Below are 25,345 nucleotides of genomic sequence, written 5' to 3'. Positions count from 1 at the left end.
TGATATGTTGACAAATATTATGATATTTTGAGATACATGGTTTATGATTTTATACTATGGTGATGGTATTTATGGTTTTTATAATGATTTAAAAACGAAAATTTTGGACTGTATTTTTGGGATGTTTCAAGTTGGTATCAGAGCCTTGGTTTGAGGGATTCGGGCACACTTTCGGGTGTGTCTGAACTCAAACTAAGGAATTGGTGTAGAAGTTTTCAAAAGAAAAACCACGTTTATAAAAAGGATTTTTAGAAAAGAAAAGAGTTTTAGTAAAAGCAAAATGAATTTTGAAAAAGAGAAAAGGATGTTGTGCATGCAATTAGCCGAGCTCAAGTAAGTACTCACAAACTACCCATACAAGTTTATGTTATGATATGATTATGAGAACTGCATGCTAGATTAGGGCTAAGGATCTAGGAAGGATGCCTTATGTGTCTATTATATGTGTATTAGCTTTGTGCTAAATGCATGCTAGATTAGGCCTAAGGATCTAGGAAGGATGCTGTATGTGCTTCTTATATGTATCTCAGCTTTATGAACTGCATGCTAGTATAAATTAGTCAGTGATGGTTTGAATGAGATATGCTTGATTATGTTTATTCGATGCTCGAATGCTACTTGCTTTGTGCTTTTAGGAGTTCTAGTTATCTTTTACTAACTAGTAAGCGAATATGTTAAGTTACATATTGCAAAGACTAAATAATTTCATAGGGTTAGGTTTAGCTCTATTACGCAGCTTTTGTTTGAGTCCAAGCGTTGTAGGGTAGGATCTCTCATTCAAAGAATTATCTAGTCTTAGTGATGTGTAATAGTATTCATGAGCTAGGTAGGGGGAGATAGCAGGGCTTCTTATGCAACCGATAGTAGAGAGTGGGTTGTGTGATTAACTTAGGGCAAGCCTAGGATGAGAGTAGCAGAGAGCAGTAACAGTAGAACGGACTTGGTGGAGTCAAAGCAGTTCTTGAGGAAAGTACAGATAGATGTGGAAGGTGGTATAGGCCCTTACTAATGAAAGCATAGGATCCGTACTCGAATCAAGGAAGGCTGAGATGAATCTAGGAAACTTGTGGCGTGTGAGAGCCCTCGAGTTATGAAGAGTATTCTGGTGATTGTGATGGTATATATCCGAGTATGGTGACGCTACGTGGTAGACCAGATGGTAGTTCTGGTGTCGATGAGGGATCAGGCTCAGGCTTAGGAGCCGGGCAGCTAGACGACCAGATAAGGGAGTTCATCTCCTCTGAGAGTATACACATTATCACTTATCAGATTCCTGTGATCTTCGGTATGATCAAGGAGAGCATTTTAGAGATTTATGATGAGTGGTTGAGTGCATTCTGCACTGACATAGCAGTCATGATAGGGGCGCTTACATTGATGATTCGGGAATTCAGAGCTTGGGAAACTCTAGATTATCATGGGGGTTAGGGACCCTTTGCTAGCAACAGATGTGGGAGATGTCGCCAATGCTTTTCATACCAGTCGTTGTCTCTAAAGGAGAGAAGATCCGACTTACTTCCTGTCTCCTAAGGGACAAAGCACACAATTGATAGGAAGAGGTTAGTAGTGAGTTGACTGATGATGCAGTCGATGCTATGTCATGGAATGACTTTTCGACCAGATTACGGACAGAGTTTTCCAGGCAAGTGAGGCGCAAGATTTGTTGGATCTCTAACAAACGACTAAGACTGTGGCAGGGATCACTACCAAGTCTTGAGAGAGAGCTTACTTGGTACCGTAGTATGCAGCAGATGAGGAAACGAAAAAGGTAAGGTATCAGGACATACTCAGAATGATAACAGGGAGATCGTGAGTATATCGGGGTGTGAAACCCTCAATAATATGACTTCTAGAGCACAAGAATGAGATATTGACTTGGAGCACTTTGGGAAGAGGGAACCAGATCAGTGCTTATATAAAAGGGTCTTAGGAGGAGACCCAAGATTTTAGAACAACTTTTGAGAGGCCAGCAGGGCCAGATTCAATGTAGCACTTGTGGGAAACTGCATGTTGGAGCCTTTCGGTCCAAAGGTTTGAGTAAGTGTAACTCTAGCTTATCCTCTGTTTATGTTTGAATTATATTTTCAAGAGATGTTATATGCCAATTGCATAGCGATAATTATTAGTGGATAGTGAAATATCATTTCCCTAATTGTGGGATTGGGAGAGTACAACGTCATCTTGGTTTATTCCAAGACTAAGGAGCAGCACGAGGAGCACCTGAGGGAGGTGCTAGAGACTCTAAGAAGGGAGGGACTTTTTGCAAGGTTCTCCAAATTTGAGTTCTGGTTGCCCGATGTGTAATTTCTTGGGCACCTCATTAACCAAAAGGGTATACTAGTTGATCCGTCCAAGATAGAGGTTGTGATGCAATGGGAGATTTCGAGGTCTCCAACTGAGATTCGAAGTGTCCTGGGTCCAGTTGGTTATTATCGGAGATTTATTCGGGACTTCTCCAAGATAGCAGTTCCTTTGACCTGACTGACCAAGAAGTTAGTGGCCTTTCGCTGGGAGCACGAGCAACAGGAAAACATCGAGACTCTCAGACAACGGTTGTGTGAGGCACCGATTCTCACCCTGCCAGAGAGCGTAGATGATTTCGTGGTTTACTGTAACGCTTCGATCATGGGCATGGGTGCGGTACTGATGCAGCGGGGTCACGAGACAACAGGCCTTAGGGAATCTGGTTGGGGATTCCAGTCAGGACATGAGCTCATTTGAGTGTTAGGTCAAGCGCGTGTTCGACCCAGTATGGAAAGTGTTGTAAGCCTACATGTAGTGTCATAACATTCACAAGGTTGGAAGACAATGTTAGAGTGTTGTAAGTCTGCGGGTGTAGTCGTAGCATTCACAAGGTTGACAGATAGTGTTAGAGTGTTATAAGTCTGCGGGTGTAGCTGTAGCATTCACAAGGTTGACATATAGTGTTAGAGTGTTGTAAGTCTGTGGGTGTAGCCATAGCATTCACAAGGTTGGTAGACCGTGTTAGAGTGTTGTAAGTCTGCAGGTGTAGCCGTAACATTCACAAGGTTGGCAGATAGTGCTAGAGTGTTATAAGACTGCGGGTGTAACTATAGCATTCACAAGGTTGGTAGATAACATGAGAGTGTTGTTAGATCGTGTAAGGAATAGTAGTACCCTCCAATTCAGGTGTAGCAGTGAGGGCGTGGCAAATCCACAGATTAGTTATGGATTTCCCCAGAGAGATTAGACCTGGTGGAGCCAGGGTTAAGACTGTCAGGATGCCACAACAGTTATGAGATCAAGGAAGCAATAGACTGCTTAAGGCCATTTGTGATATAAGGATTCCATTGGTCAGGTAGCAATCACTGTTAGCCTTGGATTTGGTGTTAGGATTCAATGCACAGACCGATCTGTTGGATCAGAAGGTCGTTAGAGTCAAAGTGGCAAGATAACTATAGGAAACTATTGACAGAAAAGGATTTCGTTCGAAAGTCATGTGGAGCGACTATGTGTGAGTCTCTTGGCTCCGTAATCGGACTAGAACCCGGTATTCTAGATGACTCGTGAGCGAATTGAGAACAAGGAGATCTAGGTAGATTTTGGAAAGCAGCCCATGTGGCAGCATGTTGTTTCAAGAAACTCAGTGTTTCAGGCAGTTCAGTGCTTCGGACAGTTCAATGTCTCAAGTAGTAATGGTATTTGAGGATTGCATGTCTGGTTAGAGTAATAGATTATAGGTAATGCAAAGTCACTCACAGCGGGACTATCTGAGCCTTGGCCAAGGATAAGTGATCTGCAGGGGGTAATTAGATATGTGACCCTGTTTTCCAGTGGGATCCTCGAGTTATTAGAAGTTGAGTGGTCAGTTGAGAGACAAGTATACTGGATTCAGCGATAATGATTAAGTATGGGTGGTTTGTCAGGGAGTCAGACCATCTCGAGACTGTAGATTCCAGGATGAGTAAATGTGATAGTTACAAGGAATTTGTTGACCTGCGGATTTTAGGGCCTTGCGAAGGTTGGACACGGTTACCCTAGAAAGGCTAGGGTGTGCCCAGGATTGTGGCCATGTACTTGAGTGGTTGGGCATGTAAGGGACAGTAAAGAATGATTTCGAGGTCGAAATCTAATTTAAGTGGCGGAGAATTGTAACACCCCGTTTAGTAAATAAATAAATAGATAAATTTATTTGAATAGCAACCCTAAAATCCATAATTTTAGTGGGGTGTTGGTTTTCGGGAGCCAAATGTTCTAATTCGGATTATTCGGGAGCTAAAATGTAAATTCAAGATTTACTTTGTAAAGATTTTTAGAAGATAGGGGTGTTTGGTATCATTTGGACTTAAAATGAAAGGATTTATGGAAGCGGGGGCTAAAGAGTAAATTCTGGACCTAAGTAGAAAAGGTTTTGTAGGGGTTGCATGTTAGTTATTGGGCTTAAGTTGAAGGGTTTTTGGATGGATGGGGTTGAAATGGTAAATTAAGGACTATGCTTGAAAATGAATCTGGAAATGAGGGGCCGATAGTGTCAACATGGAATAAAGTTTGAGGGAGCCGAGTATATATGCCCTACGTAACCCTAACCCTAACTTAAGAGTCCAACCACCATGCATGAAGTCAGCCACCACCACCCCCTTCGTTAACTGTTCGGATCAGTCAGGGTAGCCCGTTGCCGCCGTTCCTTCGCGATCTAAATGCCATAACAACTTCACTGTTAGAGACGTCGTGTGCGCCAGAGAACCGTTGAGACCAAGGAAACAAGTTTTGTTCATCACTGTGCAAGTCGTGAGCGGAAAGGGAGCTCTCGGTAAGACTCATCGCCTCCCACCTACACCTTCTTCTTCGTGTACGTCGACTAGGATTGACGGTGGGATTTGGTCGTCGTTTCTAGGTTTCCAGTCATCACTTGCCACCTGTAGTGGTTGATTTGGGAAATGTTTCAGTCTTCAGATCGTGTTTACTAGTGTGTGTATGTGTTTACTAGGCTGGGAATCAAAAGAACTGCCGTTGTTGCTACCGGACCTCCGTTCGCCACCGTAAGATGGATGGTCGTGTGCATTCCCGAGCAGGAGATGTGTTTTGTAGGTGTGTTTCAGTTGGAGGTGTGTGGATGTATTTCCATTGTTAGTGTGTGTTGTGTGTGTTTTGTTTAGCCGAAAAACCAAGAAAGCCACGGTGGTGGCTGCCGCCATATGCCACTGCCGGCCACCACTAGGGTGGTTGTGTGTATGTGTGTGTTTGTATTAGTGTGTGTGTAATTTGGGTTTTTTCTTTGTAATATTGTAACCGATGCTAGAATAATAAAAGAAACTCGTAACCACCACCATGAGGTGGTGGTCATCACCGTGAGCTGCCGTTGACCTCCACTACCTGAGGTGGTAGTGGGTAGTGTCCGACTAATGAAACCCTAATGGACCTTATGAAACCCTAATGGGCCTAATGAATACCTAATTGATCTAAGGACTTAGTTTTGGGCCTGTTGGCCTATGATTGGGTTAGAAACCCTAATTAGGGTTTAGAAAACCCTAATTTTTGAATTATTGGTTTGTACTTATCGGGACCCACATATTGGGCCAATGGAATGGAATTGTGAATTACACCCGATCACACCATATGATTTATCTAGTAGAGTGATGGACTTAATAGATTATGTCCTTAATAGGTTAAGTGAGAAATAATTAACCCTAATCGTCATTTTATGGGAAAACCCTAATTTCACTTGGGCTTTGAGTTGGGCCTCTCTATTGGGTTTTGGTGATTGGGCTAGTAACGGGCCATCCAAAAACAATCATATGGACTAGAATAATTTAATGGGCTTTTGTGACATCCCCATTTTCACAGCAAAAAAAGACCGATTTTGTTTATGCTTGTTTAAAAATCAGAGTACATTTTAAAGAAAAATGTTGTAGAATTTGTTCCTAGAAAAACATGATAAATACGTTATCAAAGCATTTTTGAAAAAATGTATTTTATTCATTTTAAAACTTTGGGATGTCATCGTCAATATATAAACATAAGCATAAGCAGAACTTACATTCATTAATAGTAGTGATTTACATCTCCTTAATCTCTCAGTGTAATGTAACTTCATATCGACACCTGTGATATAAATAAACTGAGTGGGTCAGGTTGGGAAACCTGGTGAGTACATAGGGTTTTCAACCCACAATAATATAATTATTATGTTTAATCATCAAACGGTTAACCCAATTACCCATCCCCATTATCTTCTTTACTCTTAAGGATCTACCCTATGAATCAGATATTTCTCATTCATTCATTCCTAAGGATTATCCTAAGGAATAGGTACGAAGTCCATCGTTGTCAATGACATAACTGTCAAGTACAACTGCTAGTTCTATCACTTTAGGCGCAACTACCAGAATTGTGACATTCTCTATGAGGCGCAGCTGCTGGTATTGTCCTTTGGGCATAATTGCTAGGATTATCTCGTTTATTGCTAGTATCGTTTTTGAGAGTCCACTCGCAATACATGTCAACGGGTTTTTAGAGTACACCGGTGAACACATCGTTCACAACACCTACAGGTTGCGAGTCTGCTAGTGTTCCACTGGACGGTCTAGAATAGTCTGTGGTTGTCATCCATACTCTGCTAGATGACGAGGCTAGCATTTAGAAACAAGGCTTCTCACATTGTCCACCTCTCACCCTTACCTCATTGTCTATATCACCTCTCAACTCATCATCCAACTCATATTTCATCTACCCATGTTTTACCCATCATATTATGTAGATATAAATACATATACAGTTTAAATCATATAAAACTTGTATAAAATCATTCATCCAGCATAGATAGAAAGTATACAAATAATATGCACACATAGCACATAGTTTATATAAAATACTTCATATCTATGTGTAAGATGAAAGGGACCATGCACTCACTTGAAAAGGTGGTGACTCGACACTCGGACAACACTTCGTTACTCTTAACACAATTTTCCTTTGACAAAACCTACTATCATTACCACTAGAGTTTAGTCAAATATTCACCGAGACTAATTAATAGTCTTGCTATTATTACTATTATATAAAAAAGAAACAATATTTCTCAACCACTATATACAGACAGGGTCCAGACATAAAACAATGGAGGGCAACACCATTTTGGCATATAACACTTCTGAAATCCATCAACCCTATGCGGCCCTTTAAATCAGATTCCCCGTACCGCGAGTGGTTAAAATATATTATAATGACACTTATATAACTCATAATAGTAGCCCAAATACTCATTATAAGGTCCTAATAACATTACTATATTAAAACATAAGATATACTAACGATATGGTAGGCGTAGCTCACTTACAACGTGTTTTTTGCAAAACCGGGCTTCGCTGGAACAATGTAACCGAGCCGAAAGGCTCTTTTTCTTGGGGCTTTAGGAGCCTTTGGGCTTCCTTCTGGCTTTAGGTGCTAGGGGGTTTACCTAGGCTTAGGGGGGGGGGGGGGTTAGAGAGCAGAAAGTGAAGTTGCGAAGGTGTGAAGAATGAGGGAACCAGACACCTCTATTTATAGGTTGGTATCCTACTCTAATCATTGAGTAGGAGGTCCTACTCATCGAGTCCATGTCCAGGTGTCACCATCTGGTGGCTTGCCTTGGGGAGAAAGCCTTGGCCCATATTCAGTCACGACACCCGATTTCGCACAACACTTTGCCGACTTCTAAACCCCGTAACTTTCACATACGAGCTCCATTTTCGACTTTCTTTATATCCACACGTAGGTAAAAACAGGATCTACAACATTCATTTAGACTCCATCGGCTACTTCTCAACCGATCTTAAATTTAACAGTAGGAGGAGATTATATTGTTAAATGTCCGCGTAAAATTCATAACTTCTACATACGAACTTCGTTTTCGTCTGTCTTTTTATCATTGAGTTCCTATTAATGATATATTCAACTCTCATTTAGGTCGTGTAGGCCAAAAACCTCTCAAACTAAAATTCCAGTTTCGGGTCGTGCACTGTTATGCCAAATCTTAGAAAATTCATAACTTCCTCATACGAAGTCAGATTTGGGCGTTATTTTTATGGACGCTCTCGTTTTTAACGTATACTACAAATTTTGTTTAGATCACTAAGGCTAAAAATTCCTTTATCAAAAATTCACTATTTACGTCTCCCGGTGTCATGCCGGTTTTGCCGTAAAACTTCGACGGGCCATAACTTCTTTGTTATAACTCGGATTTCAGCTTTCTTTATATGTACAGAACCCTTAAGACACATTCTAAAACTTGGTTAAGATTATTTATTCTAAATAATCTTTTGTCAAAAATTCATTTTCAACCCCTATTATCTTTAAATTAACTAGTCCGGATCTACGGGCGTTACAACTTTAGGGTACGGCCCATGTAAGAGGTTTGGGCCCAATTTGGAAAACTGGGCCATAATTGGGTCATTATGGTTATGAGATATTGGGCCATTAGAAATGTCAAATGTTTGGACTGGACTAAATGGTTAGGCCTTAGAATAAGACCATGTAAAGATTTGGGCCCAATTTGGAAAATTGGGCAATAGTTGGTCCTTGGTTCATTATTAGACTTTTGGGCCTTTAGATTGGGCCTTGGGCTTGAGTCAAGCTAAGTTAGGGGTAAAGTAGTCTTTTACCCCAAGCATGGACTTATAGATATGTGTTGGGGACCCAAGTATTAATTAGGTGTTATTTTGATGTTGACAAATTCGGGAATTTTTCATCCAACAGCTAGGGTTTTGTCAGTGGGATTTCAGCAGTGTGAGGTGAGTATTCTTCCAGTAGGAATGGGTTGAAGGCACCAATACCTACCCATTTATGTATGTTAGCATATGTCGGACTTAGGTCCGATGCCGAGGTTAGCCGATGCAAATGATGTGTTACAGACTTTGGTCCGATGCTGAGGCGGTCCCGAGAAGTGTATGTGTATGCTTGATGTCTTTGTGATTCATGCATGTTTTGTGTTATGTGTTACGGGCCTAGGTCCGATGTCGGGGCAAGCCAGATGCATGTTAGCATATATGTTAGTTGTTATGTGTCCCGAGCTTCTATCTGATGTCGAGGTAAGCCCGATGTATGTTATATGCTTATGTAACGTGTTTATGAGATATAATATGTTGTGTGTATGTCGGGTAAGTCGATGTTGGGTCCGTCCCGATGCAGCTAGGCGGTGTCCCAATGTTATGTTACATGTTATATGCTTATGTTATGTGTTTATGATATGTGATATGTTGTGTATGTGACGGGGTAAGCCTGGTGACGGGGTGAGCCTGATGTCAGACGTGGTCTGATGCCAGGGTGAGCTCGATGTCGAGTTCGTCCCGATGCAGCTGGGCAATGTACTATAGTTGTTTTATATGTTATATGATATATGTTTATGGTATGTGGTAGTTTAGGGGAGCTCACTAAGCTTCGTGCATACACTTTTCAGTTTGGTTTCAGGTACTTCAGCTAGTAAAGGGAAGGGCTTGGGATGATCGCATGGCACACACCACAGTTTTCTAGCCTAAGAGATTTACTCTAATATATGATATGATATTTTGATATGATGGTAGATATTATGATATTTCTAGATACATGGTTTATGATTTTATACTATGGTGATGATATTTATGGTTTTTAATAATGATTTAAAAACGAAATTTTTGGACCTTATTTTTGGTATGTTTCAGATTTACTGAGATGTTCATAGATATTTTTTGCAATTGGTTGAGAGAGAGCGGTTGGCCCAAGAGTTCCTATCTTTGAAGAAGAAGACAAAGACGGTAATCGAGATCACCAGGATGTTCCATGAGAAGGCCCTGTTTAGCCCTAAACATATGTTATCGGAGTAGACACATGTAAGCCTGTATTTGAGCAGTGAAGTTGTAGTCATTGACTAAGTCGTTCAAGTCCGTTGATTCAAGAGTTGGAGGCCAGAAATGCCATACTTGTAGCAAGTGCAAAAAGGGTCATGAGGGACCCTGTCGGCCAGGGACTATTTGCTACATATATAGCAACGAGGGGCATATAGTGATGGATTTCCCCAAGGGATTTCAGATTTGCTTCAATTGCAACCATACGAGACATATGAGGTCCGAGTGTCCTCAAGTTCCATCGAAGATGGTTCAGGCTCCTGCTCCCATGACCTTGTGTATTGCTGATGGACAGCAGGAAAGGACCAAGGTTCTGAGGGCTCAAGGGAGAGCATTTCAGTTGACAATAGAGGAGAACAAAGTAACACCAGACGTCATGGTTGATATGTGTTTCTTTGTTATTTCATTGATTTGATTTATTCTTACTTATGATATTGATCCTATTAGATGCTTTTCTTATGAATTTTGTACATGCTCTAGTTTTTTTACTCGGGTGTGAGTCGGTCTTTTGTGCCATCATCCTTTTGTCGTGGTTTTAGCATTGAGAATGAGGCCTTGAATCTACCATTGAGGATTTCTATAGTTGATGAATGTGCGGTCTCTACTACTGGAATTATCGTGACTGTGTACTGGAGAATTTTGGTGTCAGGTATCCAATAGACTTTATTCCTATTACGATGGGAGACGTTTTTGTTATTATGGGTATGGATTGGTTAAGTCGGTTTGGGGATCTGATTGACTGTGAGCGGCAATTTGTGACGGTTCTAGAACTAAGCTGGGGAGTGCTTACCATCTACGATAAGGGTACTAAGGCTGGGTCAACTTTCTATTCTACTGCCATGGCAAGGCAGTGTATACAACATGGATGCATGGGTTATCTAGCCTATGTGATGGATAACCGGGTTGATGAGAAGAGATCAATTTCTATCTCTGATGTTCCGGTTGTGCGTGACTTTCCTGGTGTTTTTCTGGGGGAGTTGCTGGATGTGCCTCCCAAGAGGAAGGTGGAGTTTCGAATTGATCTGATCCATGGTGAAGCGCCGATTTCCAAGGCACCATATCGCCTTGCACCACCTGAGATGCAGGAGTTATCCTCTCGGCTTCAGGAGCTGTTAGGGAAGGAGTTTATACGTCTGAATAGTTCGTCGTGGGGAGCACTGATCCTTTTTGTCAAGAAGACAGTTGGTTCTTACCAGATATGTATTGCCTATTGGGAGTTGAACACGCTGACATTGAATAACCATTATCTGTTGTCCAGGATTGATGAGGGTACGAGAGGAGGATATTTAGAAGACAACTTTCCAAACTCGGTATGGGCATTAAAAGTTCGTGGTGATGCATTTTGGGCTCACTAATGCACCGACAATGTTCATGGATCTCATGAATCAGGTGTGTAGACCTATGTCGTATCAGTCATTGATTGTCTTCATCGATGATATTTTAGTCTATTCAAAGACCAGAAAACATCATGACCATCATCTACATGGGATTCTTGGGGTTCTGCAAACGGAGAGGCTATACGCAGAGTTTTCCAAGTGTGAATTCTGGTTGCATGAGGTTCAGTTTCTAGGACACCTCGTCAATCAGAATGATATCTTGGTTGACCCGGCCAAATTAAGGTGATTATGCAGTGGGAGGTTCCGAAGTCTCCATCTGAGATTCCGATTTTCCTCGGTTTAGCTAGATATTATAGGAGATTCATTTGAGACTTCTCTAAGATTGCAGTTCCTCTCACTAAGTTGATGAGGAAGGATGTTGTGTTTAGTTGGGGGCCTGATCAACAAGCATCATTCAAGACTCTTCGACATAGACTTTCTGAGGTGCCGGTACTTTCCCTCCCTCAGGGAGTTGATATTTTGTGGTCTATTGTGATTCATCCATTTCGAGATTGTGTGTTGTTTTGATGCAGAGAGGGCATGTGATTGCATACACTTTGATGCAACTGAAGCATCATGAGGCGAAGTATCCCACTCACAATATTGATTTAGGGGAGGGGTGATTTTTGCACTTAAGATTTGGCGTCATTATCTTTATAGGGTTCAGTGTACTATCTACACAAACCATAAGAGTATGGGATATCTTACAGATCAACCTAATCTAAACATGAGGAAGAGGAGGTGGCTTGATGTAGTGAAATCTTATGATTCCGAGATTATGTACCACTCGGTCAAGGACAATGTGGTGGCCGACGCTCTGAGCGGGAGGACAGTCATTACCTTGATTCAGGATGTATGTTTGAGGATGACCATGGTGACTCCAATCTTGGAAATGATCAAAGATGCGCAGTCGGAGACTATCAAGGAAGAGAATCAGAAGAGTGATCGGGTGGTTGGTCAAGTTTTAGTCTTCGATATTGAAAGTAGGGGTTATTGACTCTAGATGGTTGGGTTTGGGTGGTTGGTCATGTTTATTGGCCCTTTCAGAGTGTTAGCTCGAGTAAGCAAGGTAGCATACCGATTAGAGCTGATAGAGGAGTTCAGTTAGATTCTTGACTTTCCCAATTGAGGAAGTGTGCGACCAATGAGACAATTATGGTTCCCTTGGAGGACATTCAGGTCTATGGTCGCTTGAATGATATCAATAGGCCGGTGGCGATTTTGGATAGAAAGGTGAAGAGGTGGTGAACTTGGTCAAAGTTCAGTAGCTGCATCGGAAAGGCTCTGAGTGGACTTGGGAGCCCGAGTCTGAGATGCATGAGCATTACCCAAATATGTTTGTAGTAGCTAACTTTGAGGACGAAGTCTGATTCTAGTGGGGGAGAATTGTAACACCCGTTTCCAGGTATTTCCATTTTCAACCTTTAATGAAATTTTTTTGCAAAATAAGCCCTTAAACTGGGCGTACAAGAAGTGTATGGCGAACGTAAGTCTGTAAAAAGTATTGTGATAGAGGCTAAGTGCATTGGCCATACACGTGAGTAAGCTCGGCGTAATCATGTTGCTCCTAAACCCTAAATTTTTAGGGTTATGGCCGCTATTTAAGCATCTTATTCCCCCTTGGACCTTCTTATAACCAACCTCCATTTATCTTAGCCCCAATATCGAAACCCTAGCCCTTGAGAGTGAGTATTGAAGCCTTTGAGGAATTTTTGAGTGTTCTTGGTGGTGAAGGGAGATCATTGAAGAGGTAGTGGTGCACTCAAGCTCTTGGATCCACAATCTACACCTCATTGTTCATCTCCATAAGGTATAAAGTTCATATCGAGAGGCTAGTGGCGATTCTGGATAGGAAGGTAAACACCTTGAGGAAAAAGGTGGTGAACTTGGTCAAAGTTCAGTAGCTGCATCGGAAAGGCTCTGAGTGCATTTGGGAGCCTAAGACTGAGATGCGTGAGCATTACCCAGATCTTTTAGTATCGACTGACTTTGAGGACGAAGTCCGATTCTAGTGGGGGAGAATTGTAACACCTATTTCCAGGTTTTTCCATTTTCAACCTTTAAATGATTTTTTTTCAAAATAAGCCCTTACGTTGGGCGTACACAAAGTGTATAACATGTGTAAGTCTCTAAGAAGGACCGCGATGGAGGTTGAGTATGTTGGGCATACACATGAGTACGCTTGATGTACTCATGCTGCTCCTAAACCCTAAATTTTTAGGGTTGTGTCCCATATTTAAGCATCTTATTCCCCCTTGGACCTTCTTATGAACAACCTCCATTCCTCTTAGCCCTAATATCGAAACCCTAGCCCTTAAGAGTGATTATTAAAGCCTTTGAATGATTTTTTAGTGTTCTTGGTTGTGAAGAAAGATCATTGAAGAGGTGGTGGTGCACTCAAGCTCTTGGATCCATAATCTACACCTTATTGTTCATCTCCAGAAGGTATAAAGTTCAAACGTTGAGGCTTGCTTTGCTAGATCTTGTTAAGATGAAGTTTATGTTCATTTTATCCCAAAACCTTGGTCTTTGTGAGTATTGACTACTCCAGACCATTTAAGCTGTCCTTTCAGACGTTTTAGAGTGCATAGTGTCATAAAAATGCACATTTGGTCCTTTCCATTCAGACGTTAGAAGTTAGGGTTTTGGGATTAAACTCTCTTTAGCCATGCAAAGGCATAAAGTTGGAGACTTTATGGATTAGAATGATTTTTAGGGTTAGATCTGAAGTTGGGGTAAAGTGTCTTAATGATTAATAGATTCAAAATTAAGACTCAAGTTTTGGCCGTGTATGCTGAGCGTAAATCTAGCTACGCCCGACATAGCTAACCCATATCCTGTTTTTTACCTTTTTGCTCTACGCCCAAGGTAGAGCCTTGGTATATCGTACGTAAGGTCACTGTGTTGACCTTTGACTTTTTATCAAGTGTCCCTTTAGGTAAATTATGAGGGTTATGGGTCTTGGTAGGGGCAAAATGGTATTTTTTTTTCTCCAAAATGTTAGTTTAGTATGTAAAATTACCTTAATTGTTAATTAGGGTTATTTGGTGTGATTAATAAGTAGAGTCTAGTTTTGGCAGTTCGGTGTGATGTTTATCAATCATTTGTGCGAAGTGAGTCTCCTCACTATACTTACCTATGTGGTATGATATATGTGTTGATCAACTAGGTCTTTTTGTTACCGCTGTATGTGTTACTGTATGTACTGAGACTTTGGGCACTCTCCATGATTGTTGTTAATCCACAAGGCGTGTTGTTTTCCCACTAAGACTTCGGGTAGTCTCCAGGGTTGCCGATAACCCATAACTGTTTATTTGTGTTGTGTTGTATGTGATACTTTGGGGGACTCATTAAGCTTTGTGCTTACAATTGTTAATTAAATATGTTTCAGGTACTTCTGATGATCGCGGGAAGGTGAAAATTTGGGACACTCTGATATTATGATGATGATTTGTATTTGACACTTATGATTTTCTTCATATGGTTTTTATGAACAATGTTTTTAGTTAAATAAAAATGAAAATTTCGGTTTGAAAATTTGGATGTTACAGTGTCGTTGAATGAAGAGGGTGAATGTTTACTGATGTAGGATTCAGCTGAAGAATGTTGATTTTGCTGAAAGATGAAAAATCTTATCATCATCATTTGCTTTGCGGGTACGTTAAAATCACTATTCCATAACGCTATCATTTCCATTTGAAGGTATAGAGTTGAATATATTATTTACTTCCATCTCCAAACCATTTTGGGTTTGATTTCAAGGTATTATCTACAAATCAGAGTTGAAGGCATTATGTTCTTTTTTTCTTCTAATATAATGTTTTTTGAAATCTTCATTTCTCTTCGTGTACTGATGTAAGCTTCAACTGGACGAAGTTTTTAGGGATGAGCAAAAAGACCGAACCGGCCGGAACCGGCCCGAACCGGACCGGAACCGGGAACCGGCTTCGGCCAAAATCAAGAACCAAACCGGCTCGGCGGTTCTACCGGTTCCGGTTCCACCGGTTCCCGGTTCCTACCGGTTCTTGTCGTGTCTTCAAATGTTGGAACCGACCCTCGAAATATAGCATCATACGGTTCCGGTTTTTACCGGTTCTACCGGTTTTTGCCAGTTCTACTGGTTCCGGTTATATCGGTTCCGGTTCCTACCGGTTCCCGATTCCAAAAATCAACAAAAATAACGTCCCGGTCCCGGCCCGACCGGTTCCATTGGGTTCCGGTTCCGGTGCCGGTTCCGGTTCCGGCCGATTCCCCGGTCCATATGCTCATCCCTAGAAGTTTTCATTTATTTATGAACACACCACAGAAGCACTGGAGGTAAGGTTTCATTTTGGATTTGAAGGTATTATATGCAAATGGGTGTTCCACAAGAATCTGTGTTCTGATTTGAACTTGGAATTGGTTTGATTTTTATGTAATTTCTTGGTCACTTTTGGTTTTCTTCCTTTCGATTAAATTTCTATGGAGGCCTATTATTGAACGATAAGTGTGTTGTGTGAATTTTTGTTGTTTGTAGATTTATGCTAAGTTATTGGTATTTTGAATTTAGAAACAACAGTAAAGTGATGAAGAATTTAGTATAAAAATCAATGAATTGGAAGGGGAGTTAACATCATCTAATGAAATGCTGCAGAAACTAGAACGAAAGGTATGATAATTGATTATTCATCAACATTTTCCAATATAAGCTTGCAAATAGAATAATAGAAAGTACATTTTTCATTAAGCCCTTTGACATATTCCAATTAGATGAATGTTTGTGGATTTGTTTTTATAGACAATGGGGACATACATCCCACAAACGAGATAGAGATGATTATTACAATCACATTGATATTGCCCATGGTTTTTTTCTTTATATATACGAGTGATGATACGAAGAATACAAAACAAAATATGTATGAAAATGGTGATGCAAATTTTGCTATCCATGGCTAGGTAAAAACAAAAATAATATATATGCTCACTATTTCTATAAAGAAGAAAGTCCTAGCCCACACCACTCCATCCCACCCATAAGCAATATCATGTGGCTTTGTTGTTATTGTCTTGATGTGGTAGATGATCTTGGAAATACCCCTGTGTTTGAGGAAATCAAAGGGAAACATGGTAAAATGGTTTTCTTCTTCCTAAAGAAAAGGGCCAAGTGGATGAGGGGAGATGATGTTGGTTGCTGCTAGTGGGAATGTTGAGTATGTTAGATGGATCTTAGATATTTAGATGGATCCAAATTTACAAGACAAGGACGAAAAATCTCCACTTCATGTTGTTGTGAAAAAAGGCTCTCTTGCAATGGTGGAGTTGTTGGTGTATCCACAAACCACCTTTTGAGTTATTTTCGTTAAATTATAGCCAAAACTTGGTGTACAAATGTATGTATTAGATAAATACATCCTTATATCTATCCAAATTAGGTTCTATCCCCATTACCTAGATAGAAAAATGGTGTGCATTTTTATACACAAAGACTATTTCTTTTTCGGACTAAATGAACAATTTACACTTTCAATGTCGGATTAATTTCTGATAATGCAAGGGGATGTAAAAGTGATGCTATGACATTATAGGACTTGCCTTTTAGGTTTTACAATATAAAATCATAAAATAACACTGTACTTTCGATCTAGGTTGCACAATCATTTACATCTTGGTATGGAGTAAAAAAGATGAATTAAGTGTTACATATTGCCCACATATATTCGTGGACAACTGGCATCGTTTTGAAGCATGGGACCCCTTGCCATACAAAACACAAATCCAAAAATTAAAATAAGACTTTCTACCCGTCGCGAAGTGTGGGTAAACCTTCTACTTATTATAAAATTGTTAAAATTTACTTTTATCTTAGAGATTAATCTCTTAATCAATTTATTTGATTTACATAATGATCATGCGAAAAGTTAACTTCATCATTGTTCCTTTTTTATTTGAACCTTTGAACGAGAAACTACCGACATACATGTTACACAATATTTTTGCTCGATTGAACATTCACAATCTAGCTATTTGTGCAAATATATGTAGGTATCGATATGATATTTACATGTCTCAAAGTTTTTGTAAGTTTTTTTTAATGTCGTGGAGAAAAGGGATATTAGATAGCAGCTTATGGCACACACTTTTTCACCACAAAGTGTCAACATTATTTGTGGTTAACAAATAGTATGTCAGTTCCTCAGTCCATTGATACAAAATATCAACAATTGGATGTTGACCTACCGGTCACGAGATGACTCTTGTGAATAGTCTATATCATGTACCACTTAGTTTCTTTTTCGACTAAATCAGGCTAACTTCGATTCTTATGATGTACTGACGAACTTGAAATGCAACAAATACTTCTATCCATATTTATAGGGTTATTACACCTCCACAATGGAAGGTTCTAGATCATGTACTATTATGATATTTCTAGATCTATCTACTAATATCATAACATATGTACAAGGCTTCCATTAAGTTTCTGGTTCTTCTTCGATGTCCTAGAAATCTCTAGGACGTTCAACTATCTTTCGTGCTATTCTACCATACTCCAATGACTATTTGAGTACTCCAATGCCAAAGTTATTCTCGTAAAATTTAATAACATTTTAATAATAATAATAATAATTAGTTTTTATAATTTTATTTTCTTCAAAATGGTAGTTTCTTGGTTTTTTCATATTTTATATTTAGTTATAATAATATAAAAATATTACATATGTTTAACTTCTTTTCCTTTATATCATTCTTAACAATTTGAGCATGTGATCCAGTCTTTGCCTAAACCCATAAATAAAAAGCTACATGAGAAGAGTGGCGAAGAAGGAGAAGGGCTATGCACAATGAGTTATCATAAGAATATTTAACAAGTGAGAGATTGGAGGAGATCACATAATTTAGGTAATAGCTTTGGAAAAAATGCAAGATGATAAACCAAAAATCGGGGAAGGTTTAAATCGCAACACAAAAAAACTTGCAATATTTCTAATTATGTTTATTTAAGTAATGAAATCAGTAACCTATTTATTGGTCGGTTACTAGGAAACAAACAACTAATTTTAAGGGTGCTAGTCAATAAATTGAATTGAAATTGAAACTAAGGTGATGATATGTGGCAGAAGCATATTGTAGAAAGATGTCATTTGATGAATTTGCTATTAAATCGACATGTGACATAGAGAAACTACTATTTTATTAACAAGGGTAGATATATTTATTTATCAAAATAAATACCAAGTTAATTTTTCGCTACAACGTCTTTTGCAAGCAAATAACATATGTTTCACTAAAATGACACCTTCCGACGGTTTATGTGAAACCATGGTTTTTGTTTACAGTAAAAAAAATATTATTTTCTTCAATTATTGATTCATTTTGTTGTTTTATAAGGTTTTCCAGGTTTCATAAAATTTATTTTCATCCTTTGTACTATCATGTCTGCCCGAAATGTACTTTTCTAAAAATTAGAAGTCGAAAAATGTCGTTTTGAACCCCCTAAACGGTGCCGATTGCCTTAAAAATATATCAGCTCATTGTTTAGCAATAAGTTTTACTTATATGCTCGTTATTTTATCAACCATTAAAGTTTCGTTAAATTTCAACACCAAAGGCAAGTTCGATAAAATACATAAAATTTGCAAAAAAAAAAATAGGTTTTTTCAAGACAATCCTAACGAGTTCATACATCTTTGGATATTTTTGCCTAGAAACCGGTTTGAAACGGATAGTGTGCCTTCCAGACGCGTTAGAGAATCCACATGCACTAGTCATATAACCAGACGGCCGCACATGCCGTCTTGTTTCCACTTCCAACCTGCATTGGACTATCCCTCGTTGTCCAGCGTCCCGAACATGCACGAGAAAGTTAACATACGACAAAACAACACATGCTAACTCCAATAAGGGTGCACGCACCACTACTGCGAGTCTGTAACTAAGCCAATCACAACTTAGATAGGGGACAAATGTACAATCTTCCAATCAACGCCTATGTAACGATGAGGGTCTGACACTCCTGTCTCAATGAGGGGATCCGTGCCCAAATCCTCAGTATAAAATGCTACATGCCTTGAACGGTAAAGTAATCGAATCTGAACATTCAAGCCTTACGCTTAAACATATATTTCATCTCTCAGAGACTAACTTGACCGTCAGAGTGTTCTCCAGGGACTTTCTCCCAGGCTGACGACATGTTTCTCTTGTTGTGTTACGGAGATCTCCTCCAAGATTGGTTGAGGACACAAGAAGAAACGGCCTGGAGGCGTAATATCACATCAGAAACCAATCCAGTTGTACCTCAACCCAATTTACCTTTTTGTTGACCAAAACCGATCCACTTTGGAGAAAAAAAATCTGGTTTGTGCACAATGTGTTTTTTTTTCTTCCAGTTAGTTATGCATGTCTAATGGACGGCTTCCACATCCATGTCTTAATTAACATAAAGCAAGCTATAATAGTTGCACAAATAAGACCTTGCAAGCAAATTTGAATATTAATTCATTTCGATCCCGATTACGATCTTATAGAACGTAAAACGATTTTATGTAAAATTTCGATCCTGACAATTTTAGTTTATGACGCAACTCATTTTGGCAAATTTACCATTTCCACTAAATGTAAAAATATGTACGCCCCCATTGAGAAAAACATGTTAATGTTTAACATCAGGCTAAATGTTTTTCAAGAATATAATTCTAAATTTCATTAAAAACAAAATTTTATTGTTGATGTTCCTTAATTATTTTTTGGTCTCCATTTCTCCCTCTTCGAAAATATATGGTTGGTTTCATTTGTCAAATTGTGAAAAAAAAATCGTTTATTTTCAAGATTAATTTTCAAATCAACAACCTTTTTATATCAATTGAGATCTAATTTAATATTGGACCATAATAACAAAATTTGACTTTTGATAGATTAGATCCATTATTATAAAAGTAAATCCCAAATTTCAACTTACACAAATCACCATTGTGAAGCATATAGAAAGTGCTATCACCAACACACAATAATCACCAAATCTAGCATACAAAATAAGGTCAAGGTCAAGGTCAAGGTCAAGGTCAAAGTCAAGGTCAATTTTGCTCGAGACAAGCATCACATGTAACAGTTTCAAAGATAAGTCTTGTCCAGATCATCAAAATACGGATGCTCCATTGCTTTCTTAGCTGATATCCTTTTCGATGGTTCATACTCAAACATTTTAGCAAGAAGATCAAGCCCAACTTTATCAAGATTAGTCACAGATGTTGAAATCATCTTCGGTTTCCACTGAGGATACTCATGCCAATCCTTAAGCTTGCTAACTCCTGGCCACATTTCTTCATTTGGAGTACCCAACAACCTGAATAGATTAACAATATTAATAATAATAATCAAGAATTCAAGAAATGAGAATTGATTATGTGGTTAATGTGTTTATGGACCTGAAAATATGCAGCAACTGTTGAAGCTCAGAATCTCCAGCAAAAATGGCTGTCTTCATGACTAGTTCAGCTACAAATTTGAACAAGATTATCAGTTTTCTGACAGTTTAAACTTTATCTATTATTTCAAAATTTAATTCGTACCAAATATGCAGCCAACAGACCAAATGTCAACAGCTGTTGAATAATGGGTGGCACCCAAAAGGACTTCTGGAGCCCTATACCAAAGGGTCAAAATCTGTAATCATAGAAGGAATTAGATAAATGTTGATTGACTAAATGAAGCAATGTAAATGAGCTTTTTCACAGTTATACCTCATGAGTGTACTTCTTGATTGGTAGAGTAAAGGCTCTGGCAAGTCCAAGATCTGCTATTTTGAGCATCAATGTCTTTTTGTCCATCAAAAGATTGTGGGGTTTAAGATCTCTGTGTAGAACACCATGGGCGTGACAGAAAGCAACACCCTTGCAAAGTTGGTACATCAAGCTCTGTGTAGAGTACAAGAAAATAGCTTTGATGAATATAACACATAGGATAGGAGTATGTTTATTGAGAAAATTACAAGATGGAAGATGGAATAGTGAAGTTATTGATGAAGTGAATTCGTACCTTGACAACTTGGGGTGGAATGTTTTCGCCAGTTTGTCGATATGATCTGATGAATTTCTTCAGATCAGTCTCCATATACTCAAATACCAAGTAGAGAACTGTGTTTCCGGTTTTGTTCACACCTTGCTTCACATCCATCAGCCTGTTTGGTGTTTGATGATTTTAGTCAGATCTAGAATTAGTGAATACCATATCGATTTGATTACAATAGATCAGAGCAGTTTAAACTGTAGAAATTGTATCTAAATTTGATTCTTGTAAAGAAAGCGCAATCCCAAGAAAGCACAAACCAGAAAATAGAGCAATAGAAATGTGTTCATCGATAAAACCCTAATAGGACTGCTTATTCGTGAAAACGCGGAACAAGAAGTAAATTCATGAAATCCTAGTAAAGTAATTGAAAATTATGAGATAACGATTTCACGTACTTGACGACATGAGGATCACGGGAGAGCATTCTCAAAATCGAGATCTCTCGAAGTGTTGTAGGGGGGACTCCTTCATCGTCTTCGTGAAGCCTGGTTTTCTTAAGAGCGACGATTTTTCCGGTGGCTCTGTCTCTCGCTCTGTACACTTTGCCATAAGTTCCTTCTCCAACCTTCTCTAGCTTCTCGAAAGCTTCCATTGCCGTCTTAGTGGACTCCATTTTCTCTCTTAAAAACTTGTCTGAATCAAAGAGGGTTTCAAATGAAGAAGGAGAAGAGAGGGTTTGAATTTTATAGAGACGTTGAGGGAACGCTCTCCCGTTGTCTAACGGCAACTAGTTTTCGAATTTCGAATGTGGAATCCTTTCTGTATTTTCTTATTTGCCCCTACACTTTCTCTAATATACAAAACTCGTCCATACCTCTACACTTTCTTTAATATACAAAACTCGTCCATACCGACAAAGCCAAATGGGGAGTATTATTTGTATGTGTAATAAATTAATAAGCAGTTGTAGATAATTATTATTTTAATGTTTTAAGCTAAAGTGATCATATCTTTGCGTGTTTGATTATTTGGAGGTCAAAAAATTAATTTAGTAATAACCGAAACAAAACTACTGTTATACCCGTTTGTTGGTCGGGTTGTTGGATTTAAAAAAAAAATGGATTGATTTTATTTTTATTTTCTAATATATTTACTAAAAATATTTACATAAGTAACAAAATGTCTTTTTTACTGTATACATACATTATCCATGAAGATCATCAACTGGGCTTTTCAATGCATATTTTTGTACAAATTGTAAAGAATAACAACTTACTTTACTCAATCTTCCAATATAGGAGATAAACTTCATTATTACCTGCATGAAATTGGTAAGTAGATTGTCGTTATAGGTAAATAAATGTTATTATTTTATAGTATAGGTAAAAGATTAGCAACAAATAAAACATTGACAATCAGGAGGAATTTGCAAAACTCTACAACAATAAATAAAACATAAGAAATCCTACAAATAAATTTGTAAATCATATCAAACTTTCTTATATATTAGCATCTTCTATACTTCTATGACACAGACACATTTCAACATTATGAATGAAAAAACAAGAAATACTTTTCATCAAATTTTATATAAATATAAAAAAATAAGGAAAACAGGATAATCAACATTATATATAAGATAAATATGTTATACCATTGTGGTGAAACTAAAACAACTACTAAATTTAAATGCCAAAAAAAAAAAAAAAAAAAAAAAAAAGTTCATACAAAAAAAAGTCTTCTACGTTTCTATCGATACTTCCGTTTTAGAAATATTTTTTTTATAAAAAACTTAATAAACATAGACCTAGAAATGACATGGAAAATGATATAATCCAAATTACAAAAAATGAATTGACAAATGCTATTACCGTTTAAATCTATATCAATAATGTATGTATACACGTCATCATTAGATAATAAAGAGGAAACATGTTCCATTTTCCCATGTTTCTTTGATATTTACCATTCTTTAAACCACTAAAACATAAATAATATTTAAAATATTCCATTGTTAATATTAAATTGTATAGAGGTGAAAAAAATAAAAACTAAACCCCGCAAGGTTAATGGTGCTCAAAGCAATGCATAAATCATAATCATTCCTTGAAAAAACAATGTATTAGCATAAAATTTTCGAATATGATTATGTTGGCCAATACATTAAAGGTCAAGTTTGTAGTTGTAACATCTCAAAATTTAAGGCTAAAAATTTCATTTTTAATTAAGTTATTATAAAACAAATATTATAAAGTAGACATCCGTAGTGTCATCCCATATTAAAACCAGTATGTCAATAATCAAAAATGCCATAATGAAACAACATCAAAGTATAATCCCAAAGATCTCATGTGCGGAAAACATAGTGTGATGCGTTGCGATCGCCAACTCTTTTCCTTTAAAAACAAAGCACCTAAAACCAAAATTGAAAACTGTAAGTACGAAGTTTAGTGAGTTCCCTCATCATACCTCATATCATACAATAAACATACTGTCTAACATATCTGGGTACTGGACTACCCCTTTGGTCTCTTTCAACATGTAACTGCCTAGCATATCAGGATGCTGGCCTACCCCTTTGGTCTCTTTCAACTGGTAACTTGTTTAACATATCAGGGTGCTGGCCTACCCCTTCGGTCCTTTCGACCAGTACCTTGCCTAACATTTCAGGGTGTCAGCCTACCCCTTGGGTCTCTTTCAACCATTACCGGGGACTATTTCACCCCTTACTTCTACCATATAATCATCCTAGTACATAAACTCATAAGTCGCATACTCCCTAGCATATCAGGGTGTTGGCCTACCTCTTCGGTCCTTTCGACCGGTAATGGGGCCTATCCTACCCCTCCTACCGCTATCACATAATATCATAGCATACTAGCACATAACGCATTACAGATAGCGACATATTAGATAATTATCACAAAGACATCATCTCTACTATAACACTTACTAGTGGGCCGATATTGGTGCCTTCGACCCACTTCTACTGGAAGGTAACTTACCTAGCACTGCTGAAGTCCCACAGACAAAACTCTAGCTACTGGATAACAAATTCCCGAAGTGTCAACATCAAAATAACACCTAATTAATAATTAGGTTCCAACACATAACCATAAGTCTATGCTTGGGTAAAAGACTACTTTACCCCCATCTTAGCTTGATTCAAGCCCAAGGCCCAATCCAAATGCCCAAAAGTTAAACAATAAACCAAAGCCCAACATATGGCCCAAAATTCCAAATTAGGCCCAAACCTCTACGTGGCCTTACCCTAAGGCCCAACCATTTATTCTGTCTAAAAATTTGGCATTCCAATGGTCCAACCTATCATAATCCTCAAGGCCAAGTTATGGCCCAATTTTCCAAATTGGGCCCAAACCCCTCACATGGGCCTTACCCTAAAGCCCATCCAAATATTCTAGTCCATATACTTGTTCTTGGATGGCCCATCAATGGCCTAATCACTAAAGCACGATAGAAGGCCCAACTTAAGGCCCAAGCAAAAATAGGGTTTTCACATAAAATAACGATTATGGTTTAATTAAAATACTTAACCCATTAAGGACGTAATCCATTAAGTCTATCAATCTATTATGCCATTCATACGATATAGTCGGACATAATTAAAAATTCCAATCTAACAGTCCAAATGCGGGTCCCCGCAATTCCAAATTAAAATCTCAAGATTAGGGTTTTCGAAACTCTGATTAGAGTTTCCAACCCAAAACATGCCAATTAGGCCCAAAAGCTAAGTCTTTAGATCAATTAGGGTTTCATTAGGTCGGGCACCACCCACTACCACCTCGGGTAGTGTTGGTCAACGGCGGCTCACGACGGCAGCCACTATCTCGTGGTGGTTATGGTTCTAGTCCAATCCTGTCCAAGCATCCCAAAAGCAATCTAAACACAAGCAAAAGCACACCGCCACCTCACACGGCGGTTGGTGGCGGCAGAAGGCGGCAGCCACCACCTCACGTTGCTGGTTATGGATTTCTTGACTATTCCGGTCACAAATTACAATATACAACACCATCCAAATGAATACACAGACATACAAAATATCACACACACCCACACTCAGCCATCCTTGTGGCGGTCGGCGGTAGTAGAGAGTGATAGCCACCACCTCACGGTGGTGGTGGTGGCTTTTCTCGTGAAGTCTAG

At 38.7% G+C, this 25,345-nt stretch overlaps 1 protein-coding gene across 1 annotated transcript; it reads right to left on the bottom strand.

Moving 5' to 3' along the window:
- Positions 1-20,065: 20,065 nt before the first annotated feature.
- On the bottom strand, positions 20,066-21,919 carry LOC145011336 (cyclin-dependent kinase B2-2-like). Its single transcript, XM_078970037.1, has 6 exons — positions 21,637-21,919; positions 21,209-21,350; positions 20,914-21,087; positions 20,743-20,836; positions 20,599-20,668; positions 20,066-20,516 (listed from the first exon to the last, which is right to left on the bottom strand). Exons 1-6 carry the CDS (start codon positions 21,852-21,854, stop codon positions 20,285-20,287), a joined length of 930 nt encoding a protein of 309 aa, XP_078826163.1. The 5' UTR covers positions 21,855-21,919; the 3' UTR covers positions 20,066-20,284.
- Between the last annotated feature and the right edge of the window lie 3,426 nt (positions 21,920-25,345).

This window comes from Lactuca saligna, chromosome 8, assembly GCF_052625555.1.
Source record: "Lactuca saligna cultivar CGN05327 chromosome 8, ASM5262555v1, whole genome shotgun sequence".
Taxonomy (NCBI): domain Eukaryota; kingdom Viridiplantae; phylum Streptophyta; class Magnoliopsida; order Asterales; family Asteraceae; genus Lactuca; species Lactuca saligna.
This window is presented reverse-complemented; position numbering and strand designations above follow the sequence as displayed.

Coding starts and splice junctions, on each gene's coding strand:
- LOC145011336 (XM_078970037.1), bottom strand. CDS start 21,854: ATGGAGTCCACTAAGACGGCAATGGAAGCTTTCGAGAAGCTAGAGAAG. Junction 20,837..20,913: donor TCAAGAAGTACACTCATGAG/GTATAACTGTGA, acceptor CTATGATTACAG/ATTTTGACCCTTTGGTATAG. Junction 20,517..20,598: donor CAGTTGCTGCATATTTTCAG/GTCCATAAACAC, acceptor TAATCTATTCAG/GTTGTTGGGTACTCCAAATG.